At 43.5% G+C, this 23,993-nt stretch overlaps 1 protein-coding gene across 1 annotated transcript in view; it reads left to right on the top strand.

Moving 5' to 3' along the window:
* Positions 1 to 5,963: 5,963 nt before the first annotated feature.
* LOC310793711 (sphingosine kinase 1-like) overlaps positions 5,964 to 23,993 on the top strand; it is a 62,209-nt gene continuing 44,179 nt past the window's right edge. The window contains exon 1 of the mRNA XM_083655570.1: positions 5,964 to 6,424. Coding sequence (XP_083511696.1) covers positions 6,007 to 6,424 — 418 coding nt within the window. The 5' untranslated portion in view covers positions 5,964 to 6,006. The remainder of the gene's footprint in view (positions 6,425 to 23,993) is intronic.

The raw sequence follows: 23,993 nt of genomic DNA on the forward strand, positions 1-23,993 counted from the left end.
GAAGGCTTTGAATTGGCAGTGTGACCCAGACTCTCTGGGTCTAATCAAAAGGGATCCACTTGAGTTGTTTCTGCCATGGGGCCATAATAAGGCTGTATTATAACATGTATAAACCCTACTCGCTATGTTCTGGATGTGAGAAGATGATCTAAGAAAAACAAAGTCAGGTACATGACACAGCAGACATGCTCTACGAGTGCTGAACACGAAATATCAACCACCACAATGGACTTTATTGTGTCGTCCTTGCCACATTTCTCAAAGCTATGTATTTGTATTAATTATTTCTCTCATTGTTGAATAGAATCAAATCAAATCAAATCTTCAGAACTGTCCAGTTTTAATCCTGGGCCCTGTTTTTCCATTATTTTCCACCATTCCAATAGATTCTGACCTAAATGTTGTCAACTGCTTCACTGTGGAGCATTTATGTCTTGCCTGTTGAAAAAGACGTCCTTTGGATGTGTTTTGAGGTTGGTTTTTGGAGTCCATTAGGACTGTTACCGGAGAGCTGCACGCCCGATCCAAGTAGGCTATTGAGAAGTAATTTTGAGGACATATTGGTCAGAATCGATTGGTATGATGGTAAAAGACGGAAAAATGTCGTCCAAAGAAAAGTCGAGGGTTGTGCTTTAATCTGAGACGACCGCTCATCCTGACTGCTGCCTGACAGGTCAGACAGCCGACAAAAGGCCAACAGATTAACGTCTTGTTTGCCCACGATGGCATCTCACTGAATTCAGCCCCGAGACTCATGTCCACTGACCGCGATATCGATGCGTGTGTGTGTGTGTGTGTGTGTGTGTGTGTGTGTGTGTGCGTGCGTGCGTGCGTGTGTGTGTGTGTGTGTGTGTGCTGTAAAGCCGGCTGCGTTTCTACAGTTAAATGGACTCCCTCTAATCCAGACAGGCAAGTGGCTTCAGTCATTTCGCAAGAGTGCGTTTCTGCCCCTACGACACATATCAGCGCATAATCATCATCCTCATCATCCAGCCGCCGCCCATCAAATCCACAACGAACACGCTCCAACAACCGGGTCACGGGTTCTCAGTGTCAGTGACAATTTATGCTAATCGGTCGGGTCTGGTCGCGCTCGGGCTGAGCAAAAAAAGAAAAGAGTATATTTTTTTTATGTATTTACAGTAGGCTAGATCATGGATGATTATTCTCTCTCACTCTCTTCCAATGCTTACACACATTGGTTGTCATTGGTTATAGGCTAGGGTTCGGGTTCGGGTTAAGGTAAGGGTTAGGGTAAGGGTTAGGGGTTAGGGTTAGGGTTAGGGTCAGTGGCTGGTAAAGTGGACATAAAAGATGGGAGGTGTCCACTTGATAACCTCAATGACGTTCTTGCTCTTTCCATCGAACAAAAAGGCTTCTACGTCTGTGCTGCTCACCCAATAGCAGAAGCGGTAGTCGTTGCATTCGATCTTGTGTATAATTGGTGAAAGTGGCATACGTTTTTTTAAAGCCTAAATTCTAAAACACCTTGATTGCATTTCTTGCGGTGGATATCTTGCATGCATCAAACCATGTATCATTTCAGAGCTTAAGTGGCAACATTGTTTGCCAGCAAGAGACAGATTTGCATAACTCTTATATAATTCTGGTGCCGCCTTAATTGACAAAGGGGGTGGGGCATGTGGAGAAACAGAGCAGAATGAAGGGGCAGGGGCGTGGCCTGAGGGAGAGCCAGGCCACCTTGTTCTGCAGATCCTCACTGCTAACCGCTAAGCTGCCCAGGCGGCCACTCTGTCATGTTAAATGCCAATGCTAACTCAATGTGGAGGCATAAGTCATGAGGTGAACATATGACCATGTTGATATATGCACTGGGTTTACATCTGCACTGTTGTCCTAACAACTGATAATAGACCCTTTGGTTATCGGTTACACCTGCTTTACCTCCTGCTTTACCACCTCAAACCGTGAAAAGGAACCTATAGCGGCTGTATCGGTTATGTAGTGTGTGTGTGTGTGTGTGTGTGTGTGTGTGTGTGTGTCAATGGCCTTGCGCTCGGGAGATGAAAGCAGATGGTTAAAGACCCCCTAAAGACCCCCTAAAGTCAAAAATCAGTTTTTTTCTTGTTCCTACAGTTGGATGTCTGAGCTTCTCTGTGCAGAATGAGGTCTGTGCAGTTTGACACTAGAAGACTGTTTCCACAATCGTCTGCTGAAAGTGGAAAGTTTCTCTGAGCTCACTGAAAAGGCCGTTTTCAACAAACAAGATTTGTGACATCATGAATGTGGCAGCCAATCCCTGTCCAGTATTCATTCAGCAGTTAAAGCCCCAACACCATCTCACACCCAACTCGTCATATACTGCAGATCGGTCAGGAACACTTGTCGTCACTTTGTCACGAGTGAGAATGTGTTGAAAGCCCGTGTTGTATGCTGTGATTGGCTACTTATGTTCTAGATAACCCTGATTGGTTGCTTTGGATTTTTAAATGAGGGAGAAGGAAAGGGAAGTCATTTCAAGGATTTTAACAAGATAATTTAACCTTTTTTGTGGGGAAAAACCATCAGACACAAATTATTATTCAAAGTAGAGTATTTTATACACATCTTGAAACATGACTAGGGGGTCTTTAAGGAATGCCAGCGATTGCAAGTATAGCGCAAGTAGCGATGCCAAGAAAAGGGTTTTGATCATCCTTTTGAAATGAAACGTCTCTGAGCTACAGGCTCGCACTCCAGTGTCTCTTTAGGCCTGTCTCCCCCCCTCAAGACCAGGCAGCTTTAGCCCTGTCTCCCCCCCTCAAGACCAGGCAGCTTTAGCCCCGTCTCCCCCCCTCAGGACCAGGCAGCGAGGGAGCGCACAGCTGGAGAGCGCTGCAAGTGAAAGACTAGTTGCCATTCATCATGGCTCCTCTCTCCCGCTCCTCAGCTGTGCCATTTCCAATCAATAGCTTTGAGCAAATCGGCGTCTTTACCCTGCGGTTTGAAATGAAAGGCATCTTTTGTTGCCAGGCCGATAGTGTGTGTGATGATCCTGTATAGAGACTGTAGCTCAAGCACCTTTCCACGGGCGTTTTCTATCCTCGCAGCGAATTCCATCTTAGGGGTACATTTTCACGGTCAAAGTAAGTTTGAATGCCTCGGGGGGGAGAAGAAGACACATTCATTACAAAGTGGGAACTGGGAATTTAATTGATATCTCCCTAAATCATCTGGTGCAAAGTGGAATGGAAAGCATTGCTTTAATAGCAGCAGCACATTATGTGGCACACAAGCCTTGCATGTGAATTCAGATCGTGTCGTCTCCCCTCCGGCTCCAGGTGTTTACTGGGACCACTCATTTCCCATCTGCATATATGCAAACCTCCCCTTCCTCCCCCTCCTTCCCCTCTTCTTCCCCCCCTCCTCCCCCTCCTCCCCCTCCTCCTCCCCCTCCTCCTCCCCCCCCCCCTCCTCCTCCTCCTCCCACTGCTCGTCTTCATTCTGCGGATCTTGTGCCAGCGCCTGCAGCATTCACTCGTGTTCAGAGTAAGGAGATACACGAGAGTGACTTTCATTTGACCAAGGAGAAGTGACACGTAGCTATTCATTATTTTCTCATGGCAGCCACGCTCCTCAGATACATGAGTTACAACTGTTGTCATATCAATGTGAACAGCTGCACTGATAAGGCTTTATTGTCCCAGAGGACATCACAGTGTCTGTCTGCAACACAGTAAAACAACCGTTAAAAACAACAAATACATTCATATCAATTGCACATGTTCGTCTACATCAGAAAACGTGCACAATAACAATACAATAACACTCAGTGATCAACGACAAGAAGGACAGCTACGGCAAAACCAGATTTAAAGGTGTTAAGGACCCCCATCTGATCCGATTTGAGCTTTGAGATGTTTTATTACAGAAATTGTATGAAACCCATGACCAAAATAGTCATACATTCTGTCATTGTGTTGCTTATGGATGGAATTATAGTGGAAATAAATTATCCCCCCTTTTTTCTGGGGACCCCCTGGAACTCCTTCAAGGACCCCTGGGGGTCCCCGGACCCCAGAACCACCCTGTACCCTTTGCCTGAGGGGAGGAGCTGGTACTCAGGGTGGAGGACATGAGTTGGGTCTGAGATTATTTGGGTAGGGGGGGGGGGGGGGGCTGTCTGGTTATGATTGACAGACTCCCATAATTTTCATGGGTGACTGCCGGGTGATCTGGGCCTTTGACTGTACTGTCAGGTACAAAGCATGCAGATATACCATAGCGCAGGAGGCTCTCTACTACTGCCTGATATACAGTAGGAGCTGCACTTCCTGGTTCACATAAGCTTCTGAGCCTGATGCCTGAATATACAATGACTACAAAGCATATTGTGCAATCATCATTCCAAATACAAATACCACAGCAATTTAATTAATAAACAATTGATTTGTGTATTGTTTGGTTGGGGTATTTTTTAAGCATAATCAGAGTTTCAGAGCAATGTGGTGTAGCATGGTGATTATCAGCTTCCTTGTTCAGAATGCAACATCGCCATCTGTTGGTGGACTTCATCCTATGAGTAAGGCCAGAGCTCCATTCTTGATCATAATTATGTAAGAACCGCAAATGGACCAGTGTAATGGACTTATGAATAATAATGCTCACTTTAAAAGTAGGACATGAAAGTGGAGCTAAAACGTAAAACGTAAAAACGTAAAAATAGACGTATAACCTTCAAGTTTGGTGCTAAAGTAACATTCACTGTGGACAGGAAGATACAGGATGATGGATATGTATGTATGTATGTATGTATGTATGTATGTATGTATGTATGTATGTATGTATGTATGTATGTATGTACTGTATGTATGTATGTATGTATGTACTGTATGTATGTATGTATGTACTGTATGTATGTATGTATGTATATATGTATGTATGTATGTATGTATGTATGTATGTATGTATGTATGTATGTATGCATGTATGTATGTAATGTATGTATGTATGTACTGTATGTACGTAGTACGTACATACATACATGATGACATATGACATTTTCAGACACTACATCTCACGCGCTTGATTACTAGGCCCTGCAGCTCGCATACACAGCTTGGGCGCTGTGCGGCCTCGCCCACAGCTCAGCTGCTGCATGGCCTCGCCTGCCCTATTGGCGCGCACAATGTCTCCCTCTCTCTCTCCCTCAGTCTCTCTCCCCCTCTCTCTCTCTCTCCCTCTCCCTCTGTCTCCCCTCTCTCTCTCCATCTCCGTCAGTCTCTCTCGTGTGTGTGTGTGTGTGTGTGTCACTGTCTGATGACATCATCAGTGATGTCACGCTGATGTCCCAATGCCTATGTATGACAACACTCATTAGGTAATTAGGGCAATCACCTAATTAAAAAATACGGCTCCTCAGGTCACCCACATGGGTGCTCTTTACACCCCCTGAAAGTTTCAGCCCAATCAGCATAGTAAAACAGCATAGTTGTGGCCGGCACACAAATTGAAAGAGACAGAGAACAGAGATTGCCCACATGCTCCCTTTGAATGGACGTTTCCCGTCCCACTCCCGTCCGTATGGGAGGAATAAAGCCTACTATTGTCCAATAGGCTAGTCTATTATTTTACTCTGGGGAGAAGTGTTTGCAACCTCCGGTAATTCCATCATTCCGTCACTAGGAGGAGACATACCACCTCTTTTTCAACGGGCGAACTAAACATCACCAAACTCCAGTGACAACCGCAGCGTGAAGTGGAGCCGAGTCAAGCCGGCGATGGTTACTCTCAACAACACCGGAAATTATTTGCTATCAAAATAAAAGCGTGACTTGGTCACCTAAAGAGTAGTGTCTTTTACGACTTTTATTTTGAAAGTTATGACAGGATATGCTAGATTTAATTCTGGGGCTTGACGACACCGGTCCGAACATCATCATCATCAGTCCAGCACCAGCAGCCGACAGCAGACAGTGTCGCGCTGAACTGATTGAAGAAGAGTTTTGCTCGCATCCCACACGGCGGGCGGTATGTGAGCGCGCGCATCTTCCCGGTCCGTTCAGGATGGACCAACCGGAGCCGTCTCATCACAACAACGGCATCAATCGGCTCGCGCTTCTTTGCGGTGAATTCACGGCCGGTGGTAACCGCAAAGGAGCCCGGTGTGCCGTGAGCCTGAGCGAGAGGGAGCTCACCGTGCAGAGAGGCACGGCCAAGGCGGTGTTCCACCTGAGGGACTGCGTGGGCTGCCGGGCTTACCGGGCAGAGGAGCCGGCTGACCCGGGAGCCTACTTCGTCGCCTACTTCTACCCGTTGAGGAAGCGCTGGGTGGGCTCCGGGCTCTCGCGCCACCGAGCGGAGCAGTGCTTTCGGGTGGCCACGCGCCAGGAGGAGCCGCGTGCCAACCTGGAGGAGGCGGAGAGGTGGGCTGGAGCCGTGAGGGAGCGCGCTGCCCGTGCCCGCCAGCAGCACCTCCGAGACGGTGAGTGCATGACTGCTTTGCATGAGAAACTTAACATTATCATCAAAATAGTCTTATTGGTCAAATTAACAATTTATCAAGTTCCTGGGGATCCTCTGGAACCCCCCAAGGACACCTGCTGGTCCCTGGACCCCATGTTGATGAGCACCAGTGACCTACACACCCAGCTAACACTTTCAGTCATGGGGACAACATCTTCTTATTAATGTGGTTCCATGATGGTCTAATCTATCTAATCTGTACATTATAGGCGTAGGCTATCTTCTTCCTGGTTTATGCCAGTGGTTCTCAACTTTTTCATATTATAAGGGCCCCTAATTTCAGTCCACATTAGTCACTGACCCCCATTTGATGGAGATGTTGTTCTCTTGGACCTAAATCTTTAAAATATTTTCATTGTCAGATAGGATTTTTTGACAAGGATGCCACGATGACTACTATGTCTATTGATAACAGTCAAACTCAAACAGCCATTCTTCCAATCTACATTCTCTAATTGTGTCAATTTCTTGTAAATGAAATAATGGGTGAAATTTAACATGATCAGTTTGCTGCATGTGAACCCCTTCAAGGACCCCTGGTGGTCCCCGCACCCCCCATTGAGAACCGCTGGTTTATGCTACATTTATGCTATCATTTATGCTATCATTTATGCTATCATTTATGCTATCATTTATGCTCAGTAGTTGGAACATGTATTTGGACGTCGTGGACCTCCGCTTCATTCTGCTTATCAACCCATCTCATTAGTCATCTTTTGGGGAAATGACTCCCGACCGTGCCTTGGTGAGCTGAGGTGCGTTAGGTTTACCAAATAAGTAGGCTTCTTTGATAATTTTTTATAATTTTCCAAAGGAAAATCAAAAATGCCATAAAGTCGCTATAAATTCCAGTAGCCGTAACAGACCATACATCCTTGGAGGAATATTACAGGAATAGTGATGCCACTGGAGATGGAAGTAAAGTCACTGTAAAGTCACTCACTATTGCAGACAACAAGCTAATGCTCTTTTGTGTTTTATTCATAACATGACTTGTTTTGTTCATGTTACCTCCCAGCTATTTAATTAACCAATTATCTGCTCCTTGGCTCTATATTGTATAGAAGTGCAGCTGGTCTGCGCTGCCTTGCCACAGGATATTCCATTACCTCTCTCTAAATGAATAAAACAATAGCACCTTCTGGCGTGGAGTTGCATTACAGTAACTCCAGAATGCAAACGATTGGAACCCACTATCAACAGACACCTGAAAGGAGCAGCCACCGTTACTGAGTTCACACAGTGCCAAGAGGTCTAGATAGATACTGTAGGCCTAATGACTCCAGGGGGAGTCACCTCTATAAGAGGAGGCTTCCAAAGAGAAGGCAGGACATTATCTGTCCTCGGCAAGTTCACCTGGCCGCATAAAACAAATTGAAAAATAAAATGTTTGGCTCTCACACACACACACACACACACACACACACACACACACACACGCACACACACTAGGGCGGCAACTAACGATTATTTTCATAATCGATTAATCTGTCAATTATTTTCTCGACTAATCGATTAGTCGTTTGGTCTATAAAATGGTAGCAAATGACGATCAGTGTTTCCCAAAGCCCAAGATGACGCTCTCAAATAGGGATGCACCGATATGAAAATTTTGGCCGATGCCGATAACCGATATTAACATTGCTGTTATGGCCGATAACCGATATTTACCGATGTCGATATGATCTGTATAAAACCACATTTTTATGATCATCACATTTTGTACATACTGAAAAACACATGTTAACACTGAATTTGAAAAAGTTATGCATTTCTTTATTTGCAAAGCCTTTGGAAAAGCCCATAAATCATAGATTTACTGCATTATTTCATATCAATGTGAAGAATTTTGCTGATAATGATAACCGATATTAACATTGCAACATCTGACCGATACCGATATAACCGATATGTTAAAAAATGACTAACATCGGCCGATACCGATATGATTGCCGATATATCGTGCATCCCTACTCTCAAATGTCTTGTTTTGTCCACAACTCAAAGATAATATCAGTTTGACTGTCATACAGGAGTAAAGAAACCCAGAAAATATTCACATTTAAGAAGCTGGAATCAGAGAATTTAGACATTTTCTCTTCAAATTGTACTCAAAACGAGTCAAAATAGTTGTGTCGACTCGATACATTTTCTGTGGATCGACCAATCGATTAATCATTGCAGCTCCAACACACGCACGCACGCACGCACGCACGCACGCACGCACGCACGCACGCACGCACACACACACGCACACACACACACACAGCCATCCTATCACTGGCACATTGTGACCCAGATTGCATTTCCCCATTTGCACAGATTTATTTTTAACGAGACAAAATATGCGGCAATTCTATACTGGCCGTCATTGTCAGGGCAGAGAAGAACGGACTGTTTGTAATTCAAGACATTATTGTCTGCTTAGAAAACATCATGTATGTCCTTAACCTACCTGAGCCTGTGACCCAGCAGGTTTTGTGCGTTGGGACAGAGAAGCAGACCGACACAACCAGACACACCTGCTTCTACAGTCATTTAACACTCGTTTGCCTCCACCAGGTTTATTCAGTCCAACACCCTGATCTCACCTGGAGTTGATCATAACACCACCCATCTATCTGAAGTCATTTTGCAGACATTGTTTTGCAGCCTTGCTCATCATGAGAATTGAATTTAATCCCAACAGGGATGCAGAATGGCACACATTGAAGCAGCCGCAGCAGGTCATCAACAACATGCTAATTCCGGACTCATTCCTGCAGTGTGCTATCGCTAAGCAGCGAATTTCCCCCCACTAAAATCCCATAGAGACACTGCATGAAATAGGCCACGCCCATCACGGGGGAAAGCTCTCCGTTCACTTCCACACACCAGCGTCATTTTCCTTGAATTAAACATAGCTAAAAGCTGTTGTGTGGTGGGGCTGCGCAGACAGCAAATGTAAAAAATCGCCAGTTAAAGTTTTTTTGTACTCCCGAGGAAAACAAGGAAGCCATTGAGAATTGTCGAGAAGAAAAACGTGGATGTTGCTGTCAATAAAGTAAGTTGGAGTGTTCATCTCCCGTATATACTGTATATGATCTTTGTGAGCAACACCCGACCATGCACGCGACATAGGAGAACGCCAGGATTGGACGGGAGTTTCCGTTTTCCCCCGTTTTGGGCGTGGCTTCTGAATGATGACGCGCTCCGCAGTGTCTCTATATCGGGTCGCGCTCTAGTAGCAGCTCCTCCGCCTCTGTTTGAGGCAGGAAAAACCCTGTAGTACACCTGCACCACTTACTTCAACACCTGGGTGTGATGCCCCTCCCCTCCACCCCCAACCTATTATTTTCATACTTGCTGTGACGATAGTGGGAATAATGAGCATGAAGATCCAGACTAGAGGAGAAGCAGCAGAGCAGCTTAGACCTGCATGCAGCTCTGCAGTATACTGGCAGGCAGAGGCACAACTAGCTCAAGCCATGATGGGACTCACCAAGTTTCACTCAACTGACCCCAATAGCAAGCAGAATCTTACCAGCGGAGAATAGGCCTCATAGGATCAATGATGGACCTGAGAGCAGCCACGGTTCCTCGTATTTCTTTTCACTTCTCTAGATCGCAACGTAATTATTATTACCTTGTTATCTCGAGATAAACTCATGGTTTTCTGTGTTTCACAACTTTTGTCCCATTGCTGATTGCTCATAAGTCTGTGTAGACAAAAATGTAGACAGACTAAAGTGAAATTGACGTTTTCAGAAATAACAAAAAATCGTAGATGCGCGCGTGTTGATCGGAGTTGTGATTAAAGGGTTGGGAGTTTCAGATTTCAAAGTGGGCCGTGGTATTCTTAAGTTAACTGCTTTAAGGTATCGACCGAAATAATAGCCCAGTAGTACCAAGTAGTATTGAAACTTCTCCGGTCAAACGATGCCTTTATTCCATCCTTTTTTGTACATAGATCGAGAAAAAATGTCTATTATTTGTATGGTTTTGTTCACAGCCAAACACAGCAAGCCTTCCTCCATTTAGTGTGATGTGTAACTTAAGTCATGGGGGGGGGGGGGGGGGGGTTCTGAGTGAAATGTTATATTCTCTCCTGATTCTAAATAAAGCTGAATCGCTTGGTTTCACAAGTAAAACTATTTTTTTATAAGCATTTATTTTACGAAATGTCTATGGAAAACAGAATGGCGGATGAAATCCCTTGGTTCGTATGCCTAACCCAGAAGAGGGTGTGCCTTTGGCTCTCTATTGGTATCGCTATCACTTTATGGGTAGGTAGTATTGTAACTTTTTCAACAACACCCAGCTCGACTGTTTGGTAGTGTTTGGTGTTTGGAAGCATTTGGTGTTTGGTAGCATTTGGGTAGCATTTGGTAGTGTTTCGTAGTGTTTGGTGTTTGGCAGCGTTTTTGGTAGCGTTTCGTAGCGTTTTGTAGCGTTTCGTAGCATTTGGTGTTTGGTAGTGTTTGGCAGTGTTTGGTAGCGTTTGTTGTTTGGTAGCATTTGGTGTTTGTTTGCTAGCGTTTGGTAGTGTTTGGTAGCATTAAGCGTTTGGTAGCGTTTGGTGTTTGGTAGCGTTTGGTAGTGTGTAAAGAGCAGTCTGTATTGCTGGTGCTGCGAGAATGAACGGCTACAATAAATCATGTTGAGGAGCTGTGTGTCTCTCAGCCATTAGTCTAAAAGAGGTCAGTGCTGCTCGTCCCTCTGACCTCTGACCTCTGTATCAATATTGGTGATGTTTCACTTGCTTGACTTCCAATGCACTCAGATAATTATTCACAATGCAGCGACTTCTGCCTGCCTGCTTTACTTCTGACAGCCTGCTTTACTTCTGCCTGCTTTACTTCTGACAGCCTGCTTTACTTCTGCCTGCTTTACTTCTGCCAGCCTGCTTTCCTTCTGCCTGCTTTACTTCTGACAGCCTGCTTTACTTCTGACAGCCTGCTTTACTTCTGACAGCCTGCTTTACTTCTGCCTGCTTTACTTCTGACAGCCTGCTTTACTTCTGACAGCCTGCTTTACTTCTGACAGCCTGCTTTACTTCTGCCTGCTTTACTTCTGACAGCCTGCTTTACTTCTGACAGCCTGCTTTACTTCTGACAGCCTGCTTTACTTCTGCCTGCTTTACTTCTGACAGCCTGCTTTACTTCTGCCTGCTTTACTTCTGCCAGCCTGCTTTCCTTCTGCCTGCTTTACTTCTGACAGCCTGCTTTACTTCTGACAGCCTGCTTTACTTCTGACAGCCTGCTTTACTTCTGCCTGCTTTACTTCTGACAGCCTGCTTTACTTCTGCCTGCTTTACTTCTGCCAGCCTGCTTTCCTTCTGCCTGCTTTACTTCTGACAGCCTGCTTTACTTCTGACAGCCTGCTTTACTTCTGACAGCCTGCTTTACTTCTGCCTGCTTTACTTCTGACAGCCTGCTTTACTTCTGCCTGCTTTACTTCTGACAGCCTGCTTTACTTCTGCCTGCTTTACTTCTGACAGCCTGCTTTACTTCTGCCTGCCTGCTTTCCTTCTGCCTGCTTTACTTCTGACAGCCTGCTTTACTTCTGACAGCCTGCTTTACTTCTGCCTGCTTTACTTCTGACAGCCTGCTTTACTTCTGACAGCCTGCTTTACTTCTGCCTGCCTGCTTTCCTTCTGCCTGCTTTACTTCTGACAGCCTGCTTTACTTCTGACAGCCTGCTTTACTTCTGCCTGCCTGCTTTCCTTCTGCCTGCTTTACTTCTGACAGCCTGCTTTCCTTCTGCCTGCTTTACTTCTGCCAGCCTGCTTTACTTCTGACAGCCTGCTTTACTTCTGCCTGCCTGCTTTACTTCTGACAGCCTGCTTTACTTCTGACAGCCTGCTTTACTTCTGCCTGCCTGCTTTACTTCTGACAGCCTGCTTTACTTCTGCCTGCCTGCTTTACTTCTGCCTGCCTGCTTTACTTCTGACAGCCTGCTTTACTTCTGACAGCCTGCTTTACTTCTGCCTGCCTGCTTTACTTCTGACAGCCTGCTTTACTTCTGACAGCCTGCTTTACTTCTGCCTGCCTGCTTTACTTCTGCCAGCCTGCTTTACTTCTGACAGCACTGCTTTACTTCTGACAGCACTGCTTTACTTCTGACAGCCTGCTTTACTTCTGACAGCACTGCTTTACTTCTGACAGCACTGCTTTACTTCTGACAGCCTGCTTTACTTCTGACAGCCTGCTTTACTTCTGACAGCCTGCTTTACTTCTAACAGCCTGCTTTACTTCTGCCAGCCTGCTTTACTTCTGACAGCACTGCTTTACTTCTGACAGCCTGCTTTACTTCTGCCTGCCTGCTTTACTTCTGCCAGCCTGCTTTACTTCTGACAGCACTGCTTTACTTCTGCCTGCTTTACTTCTGACAGCCTGCTTTACTTCTGACAGCACTGCTTTACTTCTGACAGCACTGCTTTACTTCTGCCAGCGCTGCTTTACTTCTGACAGCACTGCTTTACTTCTGACAGCACTGCTTTACTTCTGCCAGCGCTGCTTTACTTCTGACAGCACTGCTTTACTTCTGACAGCACTGCTTTACTTCTGCCAGCACTGCTTTACTTCTGACAGCACTGCTTTACTTCTGACAGCCTGCTTTACTTCTGACTGCCTGCTTTACTTCTGCCAGCCTGCTTTACTTCACTGCTGGAGAATAGATTGCCTCAAGCTAGGCCAATAAATAGCACATATCCTTGTTGTTGTGTTATAGCGAAGCCATTTGTTAACTGATAACTTTGATCTTTCAATTAATATTCACATGAATGGAACGATGATAGATTATGATGGTACGATTTGTAGCCTGAGGAAAAATCACGGTTTCACGATTATTATGCATTAATTTATTTCACAACACTTATAATAATAATAATTCACAGCGATCTTACCCATGTTCTTATGTGTTTACAATACATTCACACTACTGTTAGTAGATTGGTTAACTACGTTTCCCCATGCACCCTACTAGGGGTGATTTAAGATTTGTGGTGTTTGACAACTAGGAAGTGAAGTTGTGTTGTTGAAATAAACGAAGGGTGATCTTTTAACTCCTCCACGTGGAGTTGTCTCTGCGTTTCCCTAGTGCACAATTTCCACATATTGTCCCTTTACCTTCCACAGGACCATATTGTCCCTTTTAACTTCCACAGGACCATAATGTCCCTTTAACTTCCACAGTACCATAATGTCCCTTTTTGAGAGTGAGAAGTTACACTTACACTTACAAAACCGTGACGTTTTAAATCACAGTTAATCGATAAATCTGATAATCGCTGCATCCTGATGCTGGGGGTTTTCCCCTCTGCTCTGCTAGATGACCCTCTCTGTCTGGTGGACAGATGAAGTCCACCTTCCTCACCACGCCATCAATACCACTTTGCATGATAATGATCATTTTCCAGCCCGCCGAACATCCATTCCCCCCCAAGGTTCCCCCAAAACTCCACATCTCTGCTGCTCTGACAATTACAAACGACGCTTAGGTTGCATTGAAAAGCATCGGCTTAAATAGTATTGAACCTTGTTTTGTCAATAAATGGACTCCATCCCGCCGTAGAGCGCGTTAGGCCGTATAGTGAGCTGTTGATCGGGAGATGAGAGTTGACTCGCGACGGGTTGAGAGGTCACTGTTGATCAAATGAATCACTCTGGGTGGTGACAGCGTATTACCGTCCTGATGGGAAGATATAGTGAGCCATAAGAGGCTTTGGGTTTACATTTACCCAGAGCAATTTAGACAGAGAGTGGCGTCAGCGGAGGACCAAAATGCGTGACTCATTAACCAATGAACAGCCAGGAAGGGGTCTTGCGCTACTTTTGAATGCTAAAATAAAGCTGATAATGTACAATTTGATTCTAAAAAAACTAACTTAACTCTTTCAGAGTACATCACAAACTGTCCATTTTGCTGCAACTCGACAGTGCTGCTTAATCCAGGACCTTACTTCCTGGAACTCTTGAGAGTAAAAAAAACTGCTCCATTGGAGTGAATGGCGATGTCGCGACTCTTAATATTGATGACTCTAGGTTTACCTACATCTAGTCAAGCACAGAATGCTCTCACCTGGCAGATAGACTTCCCTGCCTCCCTCCATCTCTTCATTACAAAGATCATGTTTATTGATTGTTTATCAGAAGCATACTGTAAATATATGTGTGCATATTTCGGCATGGGCAATCCGCCAAAAGAGTTGGAAAATATTAGTGGTGGGACTCACCAGATGCTCCATGATACGATATTATCAAAAATAATTAGGTCACAATACAATAGTATTGCCATTGCAATATATTGAGTATTGTGATCATCATATATTGCAATTTACCGCCTTTTCTCCACTGTAAATTATTTCCCCAAAGGAAAACTTGGTCAACAACATTGTTTTATCTAAGATCAAGTTTCCAGTCTGTTCATCTCACTTCAATCATTTTTACTGCAGCAAAATTGTCAAGTAGACAGACTGACCGACATAAATGTTGCGTGCACCTGACAAATTCCATAATAAAATGTTGTGATAATTGTCACATACTATCACGATACTATGCTGTATCGACAGCCCCCCCCATCACCACCACCCCCACCCCTAGAAAATATTGGTGTATCAGATATCTGCAAAAAAAAATCCAATATGGTCATCCTCATATACTGAAGGTATTATGGAGGTGTTGATTTATGTCAATACAGTACTAACTCATCCTGCTTTTTGCAGTTCCTCTGGATAAGAGCATCATTCTGCTAACTGCCTATAATTGCAGATGTCTCATCATAACGCAGGTGAGGGGGTGGGTCTCTGTAACCATTAGGGGTGGGGGAAAAAATCGATTCACCTAAGTATCGCAATTTTTAATGTCACGATTTTTTAAATCGATCTTTTATTCCAGAATCGATAATCGCAATTTTTTTTTTTTTTTTGGGTGCTTGCAGTCAGGCCACTCACTGAACAGCAGGCCAGGCGCCGCCTACTGGTTTACTAGTGGTTTTATTACTTTATTAGTTAGCCAAATTGGGCTTCAAACGGCCCAAATTTCACGCGCGTCGCCCCCCATATCGGCCTGGCCTGCTTGGTATCTAATGCCCGGCCTGAATTATGATCCCAGTCCGCCCCTGTTTTTAACTATATCGCCCAGCCCTACTCATGATATATAATATACAGTCTCTAGTGTATGATTCAACTTTTCCCATGTTCTAATCTAGTGTAAAAAAGCAAACAAACTGAAAAAATAAAAGAAAAAAATAAACAAAAATCGCAATAAATCGTAATATCGAATCGCAATAATCGTAGAATCGCAATAATCGTAGAATCGCAATATAAATCGAATCGGCACCCAAGAATCGTGATAGTATCGAATCGGGAGATAAGTGAATCGCCACAGCCCTAGTAACCATGGCAACCACACTAGCACTAATGGGGAGCCCTGTGAGGAATGGATTCATTGAAGTTTACTCAGCTCCATTAGTCTCCTTCCTGTCCTTTGACTCAGCATCTATTGTGCTTTCTGCTGCAGACCGTGTACAGATATCTGGTCCAGACGGGCCTTGTTTCTGCTGCAGACCGTGTACAGATATCTGGTCCATACGGGCCTTGTGAAGAATCAGGTATTGGCCGGTCCGTTTCATCCATTTCCAATATGATGCATAATGATGCCGTTTGTTTGTGTTCAGAATCAGCTCCTGTGTTACTGTTGATGTAAAAGAGAAGAGTATTTTCAACCATAGTCTCTCCAAGTCAAAGACCAAAGAGGTCCGAGCCGAGGCATTCGCAAATATTACCAGCACAAAATATCCACTATCGCTGCTGTAATCCATAAATATCAGTGTCGGCATTGAAAAACCAGTACAGTCGAGTCGTCGAACCCTAGTCTTCATCAAAGGAAGTGACCAGCAATTGAGATGCAAAACAAAGGTATTTTTATCCCCCAGTGCATACATGAATTAATGTTCTCGCTTCACTTTGAAGGATGCAGAGTTGGTCTATTATTCAACAACATCATTACATCACTGTCCTCATACAGTATATCACCTTCTACATTGAAATAAACCCAAGGTATGTTTGAGGGAGGTTTGGGGACAAGCAAACATAGTTTTAAATAGCTATTAAATCCTCTCTGTGACCATGACCTGTCCTGAAGCAGCAGCATCATGGACAACATGATGCTGTTAGAACAGTGTGAGAAGTAACAAGGATGCAAAGTCAGATACGATGAACCTGCTCCTCATCCTCAGGGGGCTCCTTTTAGCGGTAAGAGCAGACCTCTTTCAGCCAGTCAATGCTATCGCTAATACATGAGCTCTGGCTGAGGCAGAGTCCAGGCAGGGACAATGCTATCGCTAATACATGACCTCTGGCTGAGGCAGAGTCCAGGCAGGGACAATGCTATCACTAATACATGACCTCTGGCTGAGGCAGAGTCCAGGCAGGGACAATGCTATCGCTAATACATGAGCTCTGGCTGAGGCAGAGTCCAGGCAGGGACAATGCTATCGCTAATACATGAGCTCTGGCTGAGGCAGAGTCCACGCAGGGACAATGCTATCGCTAATACATGAGCTCTGGCTGAGGCAGAGTCCAGGCAGGGACAATGCTATCGCTAATACATGAGCTCTGGCTGAGGCAGAGTCCAGGCAGGGACAATGCTATCGCTAATACATGACCTCTGGCCGAGGCAGAGTCCAGGCAGGGACAATGGGGTGTGTGTATGCTCTATTACAGTGGTTCTCAACGTGGGGTCTGGAGACCTTCAGGGGGTCTCCAGCAAATCGAGGAATTGTTCAACTTGACCATTATTTCATTTACAAGAAGTTAACACAATTAGGGAAGATAGAAGAATGACATTCGAATAGTTTCCCTGTTATTTATCTACCTTCAATACAGACAGACAGGTATGGAATTCTACAGAAAACCATATCTGACATACAGATATTCTCAGATTTGGATCTGAGAGACAGAATTGGGGTCCGTCCGTGTCCATAATGTGGACTAAACTTAGGGGTCCTTGATATGAAAAAGGTTGAGAATCACTGCAGTCGATCACACCTTCCACTGTGCCACCCAACTGCTACATGATTTTCAAAACAGTTCTTGTTTGGATTGGAATTGCATTGCACCAGTATCACTTCTGCAACGGCTAGCTGTAGTCAGGTTAGGGGAGAATACTATAGGGCAATGAGATGGATTCAAAATAGAATCAGTGTTCCTCACCTGGTGGGCAGGTGAGCTCAGTGCGTGCCCTGACATTAATGCGCTCAATTGTTCTTTGTCCAGAAGCTCTATATATCCTATTTTGCTAGGTGTGTAATGTCAGTCAACTGCAACAGCAAACTTCCTCCTAGATACACAACCTTTCCATGTACAGTGTGTCAGTGATACAATTCAACATGATCCGTCAAATAGTATCGTGTACAATATCAATATTTAATTTCTTTCCAAAATGTCGTTCTCTACTTTACAGTAAATAGATAGGAAGTCAAAGAGGGAATTGGAACAGCCTAAAATCTTTTTCTACCTGACTCCAAAATGGTCAATCAGATAACGAATTCTTATTCACTACTTTATTTTCTTGGAAAGGCTGTACATGCATTTTGCAAGACATTTCAACATCTGGTGCGTCTTGAAGTCTTCATTGGAAAATCAGTGTGAACAGTGAGCTGCCGTTTTTTGTTTTTGCTGTTGAGTCATTCTAGACTAGAGTGTAATGTGACTTTCACTATGAATGTGAGATAAAAGAAGACGATCAGACTTTTCGTAATGGGTATTTATTCATACTACACTATTACATGTAGATGCAACGTGGGTTTTTCCTGAATGGGCCTTACACACAACAGACAGTAAGCACTCCGCGTAAAGAGCAATCTGGGAACCCAGAGTCTATTCCAGCACTTAAATAGACTCTAGATTTGCGCTGTACAGGAAGCCTCAAGAAAAGGTACGGCTGTTCCCAGAGCCTATTTACGTGCCGAAATAGACTCTGGGTTCCCAGATTGCTTAAAGACTGAACTTATGGAGCAATGTGTTTTTAAAGCACCCCAAGTTTCAGGTCACTTAAAGTAATTTCAACGTAAAAATGTGGGACTTTAACTTAATTATTTAAAATGATACAGTAATTTTTTTTTTTTTTTTTGGGGTTAGTGTGTAGTCAGGAGTATCCTGAATACAACCATATTAGTCATTTCATGTCAGAACTTATGGAGCAATGTGTTTTACAGCACCTCCCGTTTCAGAAAGGAAGCCATTTCAAGGTACAAATGGGGGGTTTTAACTTTGAAATTCTCTTAAATGATAGAGTAAAAAAAAAGCTTGATTTTGAGTTAGTATGTAGTTAGGGGTGTCCTAGACTCAAATATATCAGTCAATATATTATAAATATATCAGTCACTGCAGGATTCTTTTTCTTCTTGCAACCCAACATCAAAGAATTAATTAATTTCCCTCACAATTGATTGTAATGTTTCACTTTATAAAGCTAAAATAGGGTTCAATAGAGTTACAGTACGTCTACGCTGTGTGTGAGAAGCTGATTAATCATGGGAGAGGGATGATGAAACTTCCTGATTTCTTACACTGGATTGGAAAACCTGTTTCATTCATAGAAGTGCGTCACTCTGCTACTAACTGCTGTGTCACTGCTAGCTGCTAGCAGTGACACAGCAGTGGTACTATAGAGAGGCAAAGTGACCGCGTGCTTCCTGCTTCAGCACTGTACCAGAGATTTTCATCCGCCATTTATTTTCCCATACACATTTTGTTTCGTAAAATGCGTATAGAAATAGTTTTACTGGTTCAAACCAAACGGTACAGATCTAGAAACAGGAGAGATCGCATAACATTTCACTGGGACCAAAACGTTAAAAAAAAAGCGGGTTTAAAGAAAATATTTTTTCGATGTTTTTTTTTAAGGTTTTGGTCCAAGTGAAATGTTCTATCGTCTCTCCTGATTTATAGCGTTAGCTGAACCGTTTGGTTCGACGAAGTAAAACTATTTTATAAGCATTTTACGAAATGTCTATGGGAAAATAAATGGCGGATGAAAATCTCTGGTACAGTGCTGAAGCAGGAAGTGACGTTCTACTTTACAGTACGTCTACGCTGTGTGTGAGAAGCTGATGAATCATAAGAGAGTGATGCTGATGAAACTTCCTGATTTCTTACACTGGGAAAACAATTTAATTCATAGAAGTGCGTCACTCTGCTAGCAGTGACACAGCAGTGGTACTATAGGGCCATATGAAATCCGCCCCTCCCCCAATAATTTTTTTTCCCCATTTTAATTTATGTTAGGATCTTTTTCTTTTTCTTTGTTTGTCTTAGAGATCACAGCTTAGAGAGGCCTGGCAATCGCTTCTTTTGTATTCGTGTTGTTAAAGAAACTTGAGGCAACTAACCGAGTCCCCCAAAAAGGCCAAATAGCACAGATTGCAGGTGCATTTGGTCATAAAAATTATTTTAAAGTAGCAATGGGAACGGTCTTGAAAATCATCATGGCAACATATTCAGTCCCTGTATATCACTATAGGCATAAGAAAGCACAGTGTGCACACAGCAAGAAGAAGTGTGCTATTCTCAGACTGGTCTCTCAAGTCGCTCACTGATACGCCGACAACAACAACCACTAATTGACTGTTGAGCGTGCGAGCAGCTGGATCCCCTCAGAGAAAGTGGCAGTCTGAAGGCTGGTAAAAGAACATGTGGCTCAGTGGCTGTGGCTGTTTGTGATGGTGGGAAGTCCCATTTCCTCCCCACGCTGGAAGACGCCACTTCTCTTTTGAATGCATTGAGCCTCTTCTACACTGTGGAGCAATCTGATGTTTTGAGGATTTAAGATAAAAGGGTTTTAATTAAAAGTGACTAATATAAAGTTGTTAGGTGCAGGGCACACACACACACAGTCACACACACAGTCACCAGTGTTGGGGGTAACGCATTACAAAAGTAACCTATTACATGTAATATATTACTTTTAGCAGTAACTCGGTAATATAACTTATTACTTATACGATATCAGTAATATTATACCAGTTACTTTCTCAAGTAACTCAAGTTACAAATTGAGTTACATTTTATTAAATCAAAGCACATACCGGTATTTAAAAAGATACAATCATTTCCTAATCAAACTGTGTGTTTTTATCCAAATAACCACTATAGATGACAATAACAAAGGAAAAGAATAACATTTAGAATTTTGGATTGTTTACACTGACTTCAAGGCGGTTGAAATTATTTTTCAGGATGGTTCCGGGGCAGCAATGTCACTCTGCTGCTGCTGTTGTTTTGGTAAAAGTAATGCAAAAGTAGTGTAATAAGTAACGAGTTACTCTACACAGAAAGTAATATTGTAAAGTAACTTATTACTTTAAAATGAAAGTAACTAGTAATATGTAGTATATTCCACACACACACACACACACACACACACACACACACACACACACACACACTGGGCCAACTGGGCTGTTAATTTCGTAGTTCAACCTCAAGTTCCCATTGAAAGCGAATGTGCTCTAAACATTACTATTAGTGGCAATGTAATTGGCTGACTGTGGAGAAAAAGTTTTGCTTTGGAGTTTGTTTCCATTCAATTTAACCTCCTCTCCCTAATCTGACCTGCAGTCTAAAATACTATACCCATATGGTTTAACCTCCCCTCCCTAATCTGACCCTGCAGTCTAAAATACTATACCCATATGGTTTAGTCTGCTCTCTCTAATCTGACCCTGCAGTCTAAAATACTATACCCATATGGTTTAGCCTGCTCTCCCTAATCTGACCTGCAGTCTAAAATACTATACCCATATGGTTTAGCCTGCTCTCCCTAATCTGACCTGCAGTCTAAAATACTATACCCATATGGTTTAACCTCCTCTCCCTAATCTGACCCTGCAGTCTAAAATACTATACCCATATGGTTTAACCTCCTCTCCCTAATCTGACCCTGCAGTCTAAAATACTATACCCATATGGTTTAACCTCCTCTCCCTAATCTGACCCTGCAGTCTAAAATACTATACCCATATGGTTTAGCCTCCTCTACCTAATCTGACCCTGCAGTCTAAAATACTATACCCATATGGTTTAGCCTCCCCTCCCTAATCTGACCTGCAGTCTAAAATACTATACCCATATGATTTAACCTGTTTGAGTTTGAGTTTGAGTTTGAGTTTAATCATTCTGACTTGCAATACATGATTGAATTATGCAGAATGTACACTCAAAAAAACAACAACAAAAAAATACACATACATTATGCATTGTTAAAACAGACCCCAACATCAAAAATACAATCAACGCTACAGCCCATTAAAAAGCCTGACGCCACAGGAGATGGTGGAGTTTCTCAGTCTATTTGTTCTGGTTTTTGGCAAAGACAACTGATTGCCTCTGCGCAGAACACGGCCAGTCCTTTCTTCCTTACTAGGAGGGAGGATGTGGTGGAGTGGGTGGTTAGGCTGGTCCCCTCCCTAATCTGACCCTGCAGTCTAAAATACTATACCCATATGGTTTAACCTCCTCTACCTAATCTGACCCTGCAGTCTAAAATACTGTACCCATATGGTTTAGCCTGCTCTCCCTAATCTGACCCTGCAGTCTAAAATACTATACCCATATGGTTTAGCCTCCCCTCCCTAATCTGACCCTGCAGTCTAAAATACTGTACCCATATGGTTTAACCTCCTCTCCCTAATCTGACCCTGCAGTCTAAAATACTGTACCTATATGGTTTAACCTGCTCTCCCTAATCTGATTTTGCAGTCTAAAATACTGTACCCATATGGTTTAGCCTGCTCTCCCTAATCTGACCTGCAGTCTAAAATACTGAACCCATATGGTTTAACCTCCTCTACCTAATCTGACCCTGCAGTCTAAAATACTATACCCATATGGTTTAGCCTGCTCTCCCTAATCTGACCCTGCAGTCTAAAATACTATACAGTACCCATACAGTATGGTTTAGCCTGCTCTCCCTAATCTGACCTGCAGTCTAAAATACTGAACCCATATGGTTTAACCTCCTCTCCCTAATCTGACCTGCAGTCTAAAATACTATACCCATATGGTTTAGCCTGCTCTCCCTAATCTGACCTGCAGTCTAAAATACTATACCCATATGGTTTAACCTCCTCTCCCTAATCTGACCCTGCAGTCTAAAATACTATACCCATATGGTTTAGCCTCCTCTCCCTAATCTGACCCTGCAGTCTAAAATACTGTACCCATATGGTTTAACCTCCTCTCCCTAATCTGACCTGCAGTCTAAAATACTATACCCATATGGTTTAGCCTGCTCTCCCTAATCTGACCTGCAGTCTAAAATACTATACCCATATGGTTTAACCTCCTCTCCCTAATCTGACCCTGCAGTCTAAAATACTATACCCATATGGTTTAGCCTGCTCTCCCTAATCTGACCTGCAGTCTAAAATACTATACCCATATGGTTTAACCTCCTCTCCCTAATCTGACCTGCAGTCTAAATACTATACCCGATATGGTTTAACCTCCTCTACCCTAATCTGACCCTGCAGTCTAAAATACTGTACCCATATGGTTTAACCTCCGCTAATCTGACCGTGCAGTCTAAAATACTGTACCTATATGGTTTAACCTGCTCTCCCTAATCTGACCCTGCAGTCTAAAATACTGTACCCATATGGTTAACCTCCTCTCCCTAATGCCAGCAGTCTAAAATACTGTACCATAGGTTTAACTCTCTCCCTAATCTGACCCTGCAGTCTAAATACTGTACCCTATGGTTTAACCTCCTCTCCCTAATCTGACCCTGCAGTCTAAAATACTGTACCCATATGGTTTAACCTCGCTCTCCCTAATCTTGACCCTGCAGTCTAAATACTGTACCTATATGGTTTAACCTGCTCTCCCTAATCTGACCTGCAGTCTAAAATACTGTACCTATATGTTTAACCTCTCTCCCTAATCTGACCTGCAAGTCTAAAATACTGTACCCATATGGTTTAACCTCCTCTCCTAATCTGACCTGCAGTCTAAAATACTGTACCCATATGGTTTAACCTCCTCTCCCTAATCTGACCCTGCAGTCTAAAATACTATAACCCATATGGTTTAACCTCCTCTCCCTAATCTGACCTGCAGTCTAAAATACGTACCCCATATGGTTTAACCTCCTCTCCCTAATCTGACCTGCAGTCTAAAAATACTATACCCATATGGTTTAACCTCCTCTCCCTAATCTGACCTGCAGTCTAAATACTATACCCATATGGTTAACCTCCTCTCCCTAATCTGACCCTGCAGTCTAAAATACTGTACCCATATGGTTTAACCTCCTCTCCCTAATCTGACCTGCAGTCTAAAATACTATACCTATATGGTTTAAACCTCCTCTCCCTAATCTGACCCTGCAGTCTAAAATACTGTACCCATATGGTTTACCTCCTCTCCCTAATCTGACCCTGGCAGTCTAAAATACTATACCCATATGGTTTAACCTCCTCTCCCTAATCTGACCCTGCAGTCTAAAATACTATACCCATATGGGACACCCATCAGGCGAGACAGG

This window comes from Poromitra crassiceps (genome assembly GCF_964638095.1).
Source record: "Poromitra crassiceps genome assembly, chromosome: 19".
NCBI classification, from domain to species: domain Eukaryota; kingdom Metazoa; phylum Chordata; class Actinopteri; order Beryciformes; family Melamphaidae; genus Poromitra; species Poromitra crassiceps.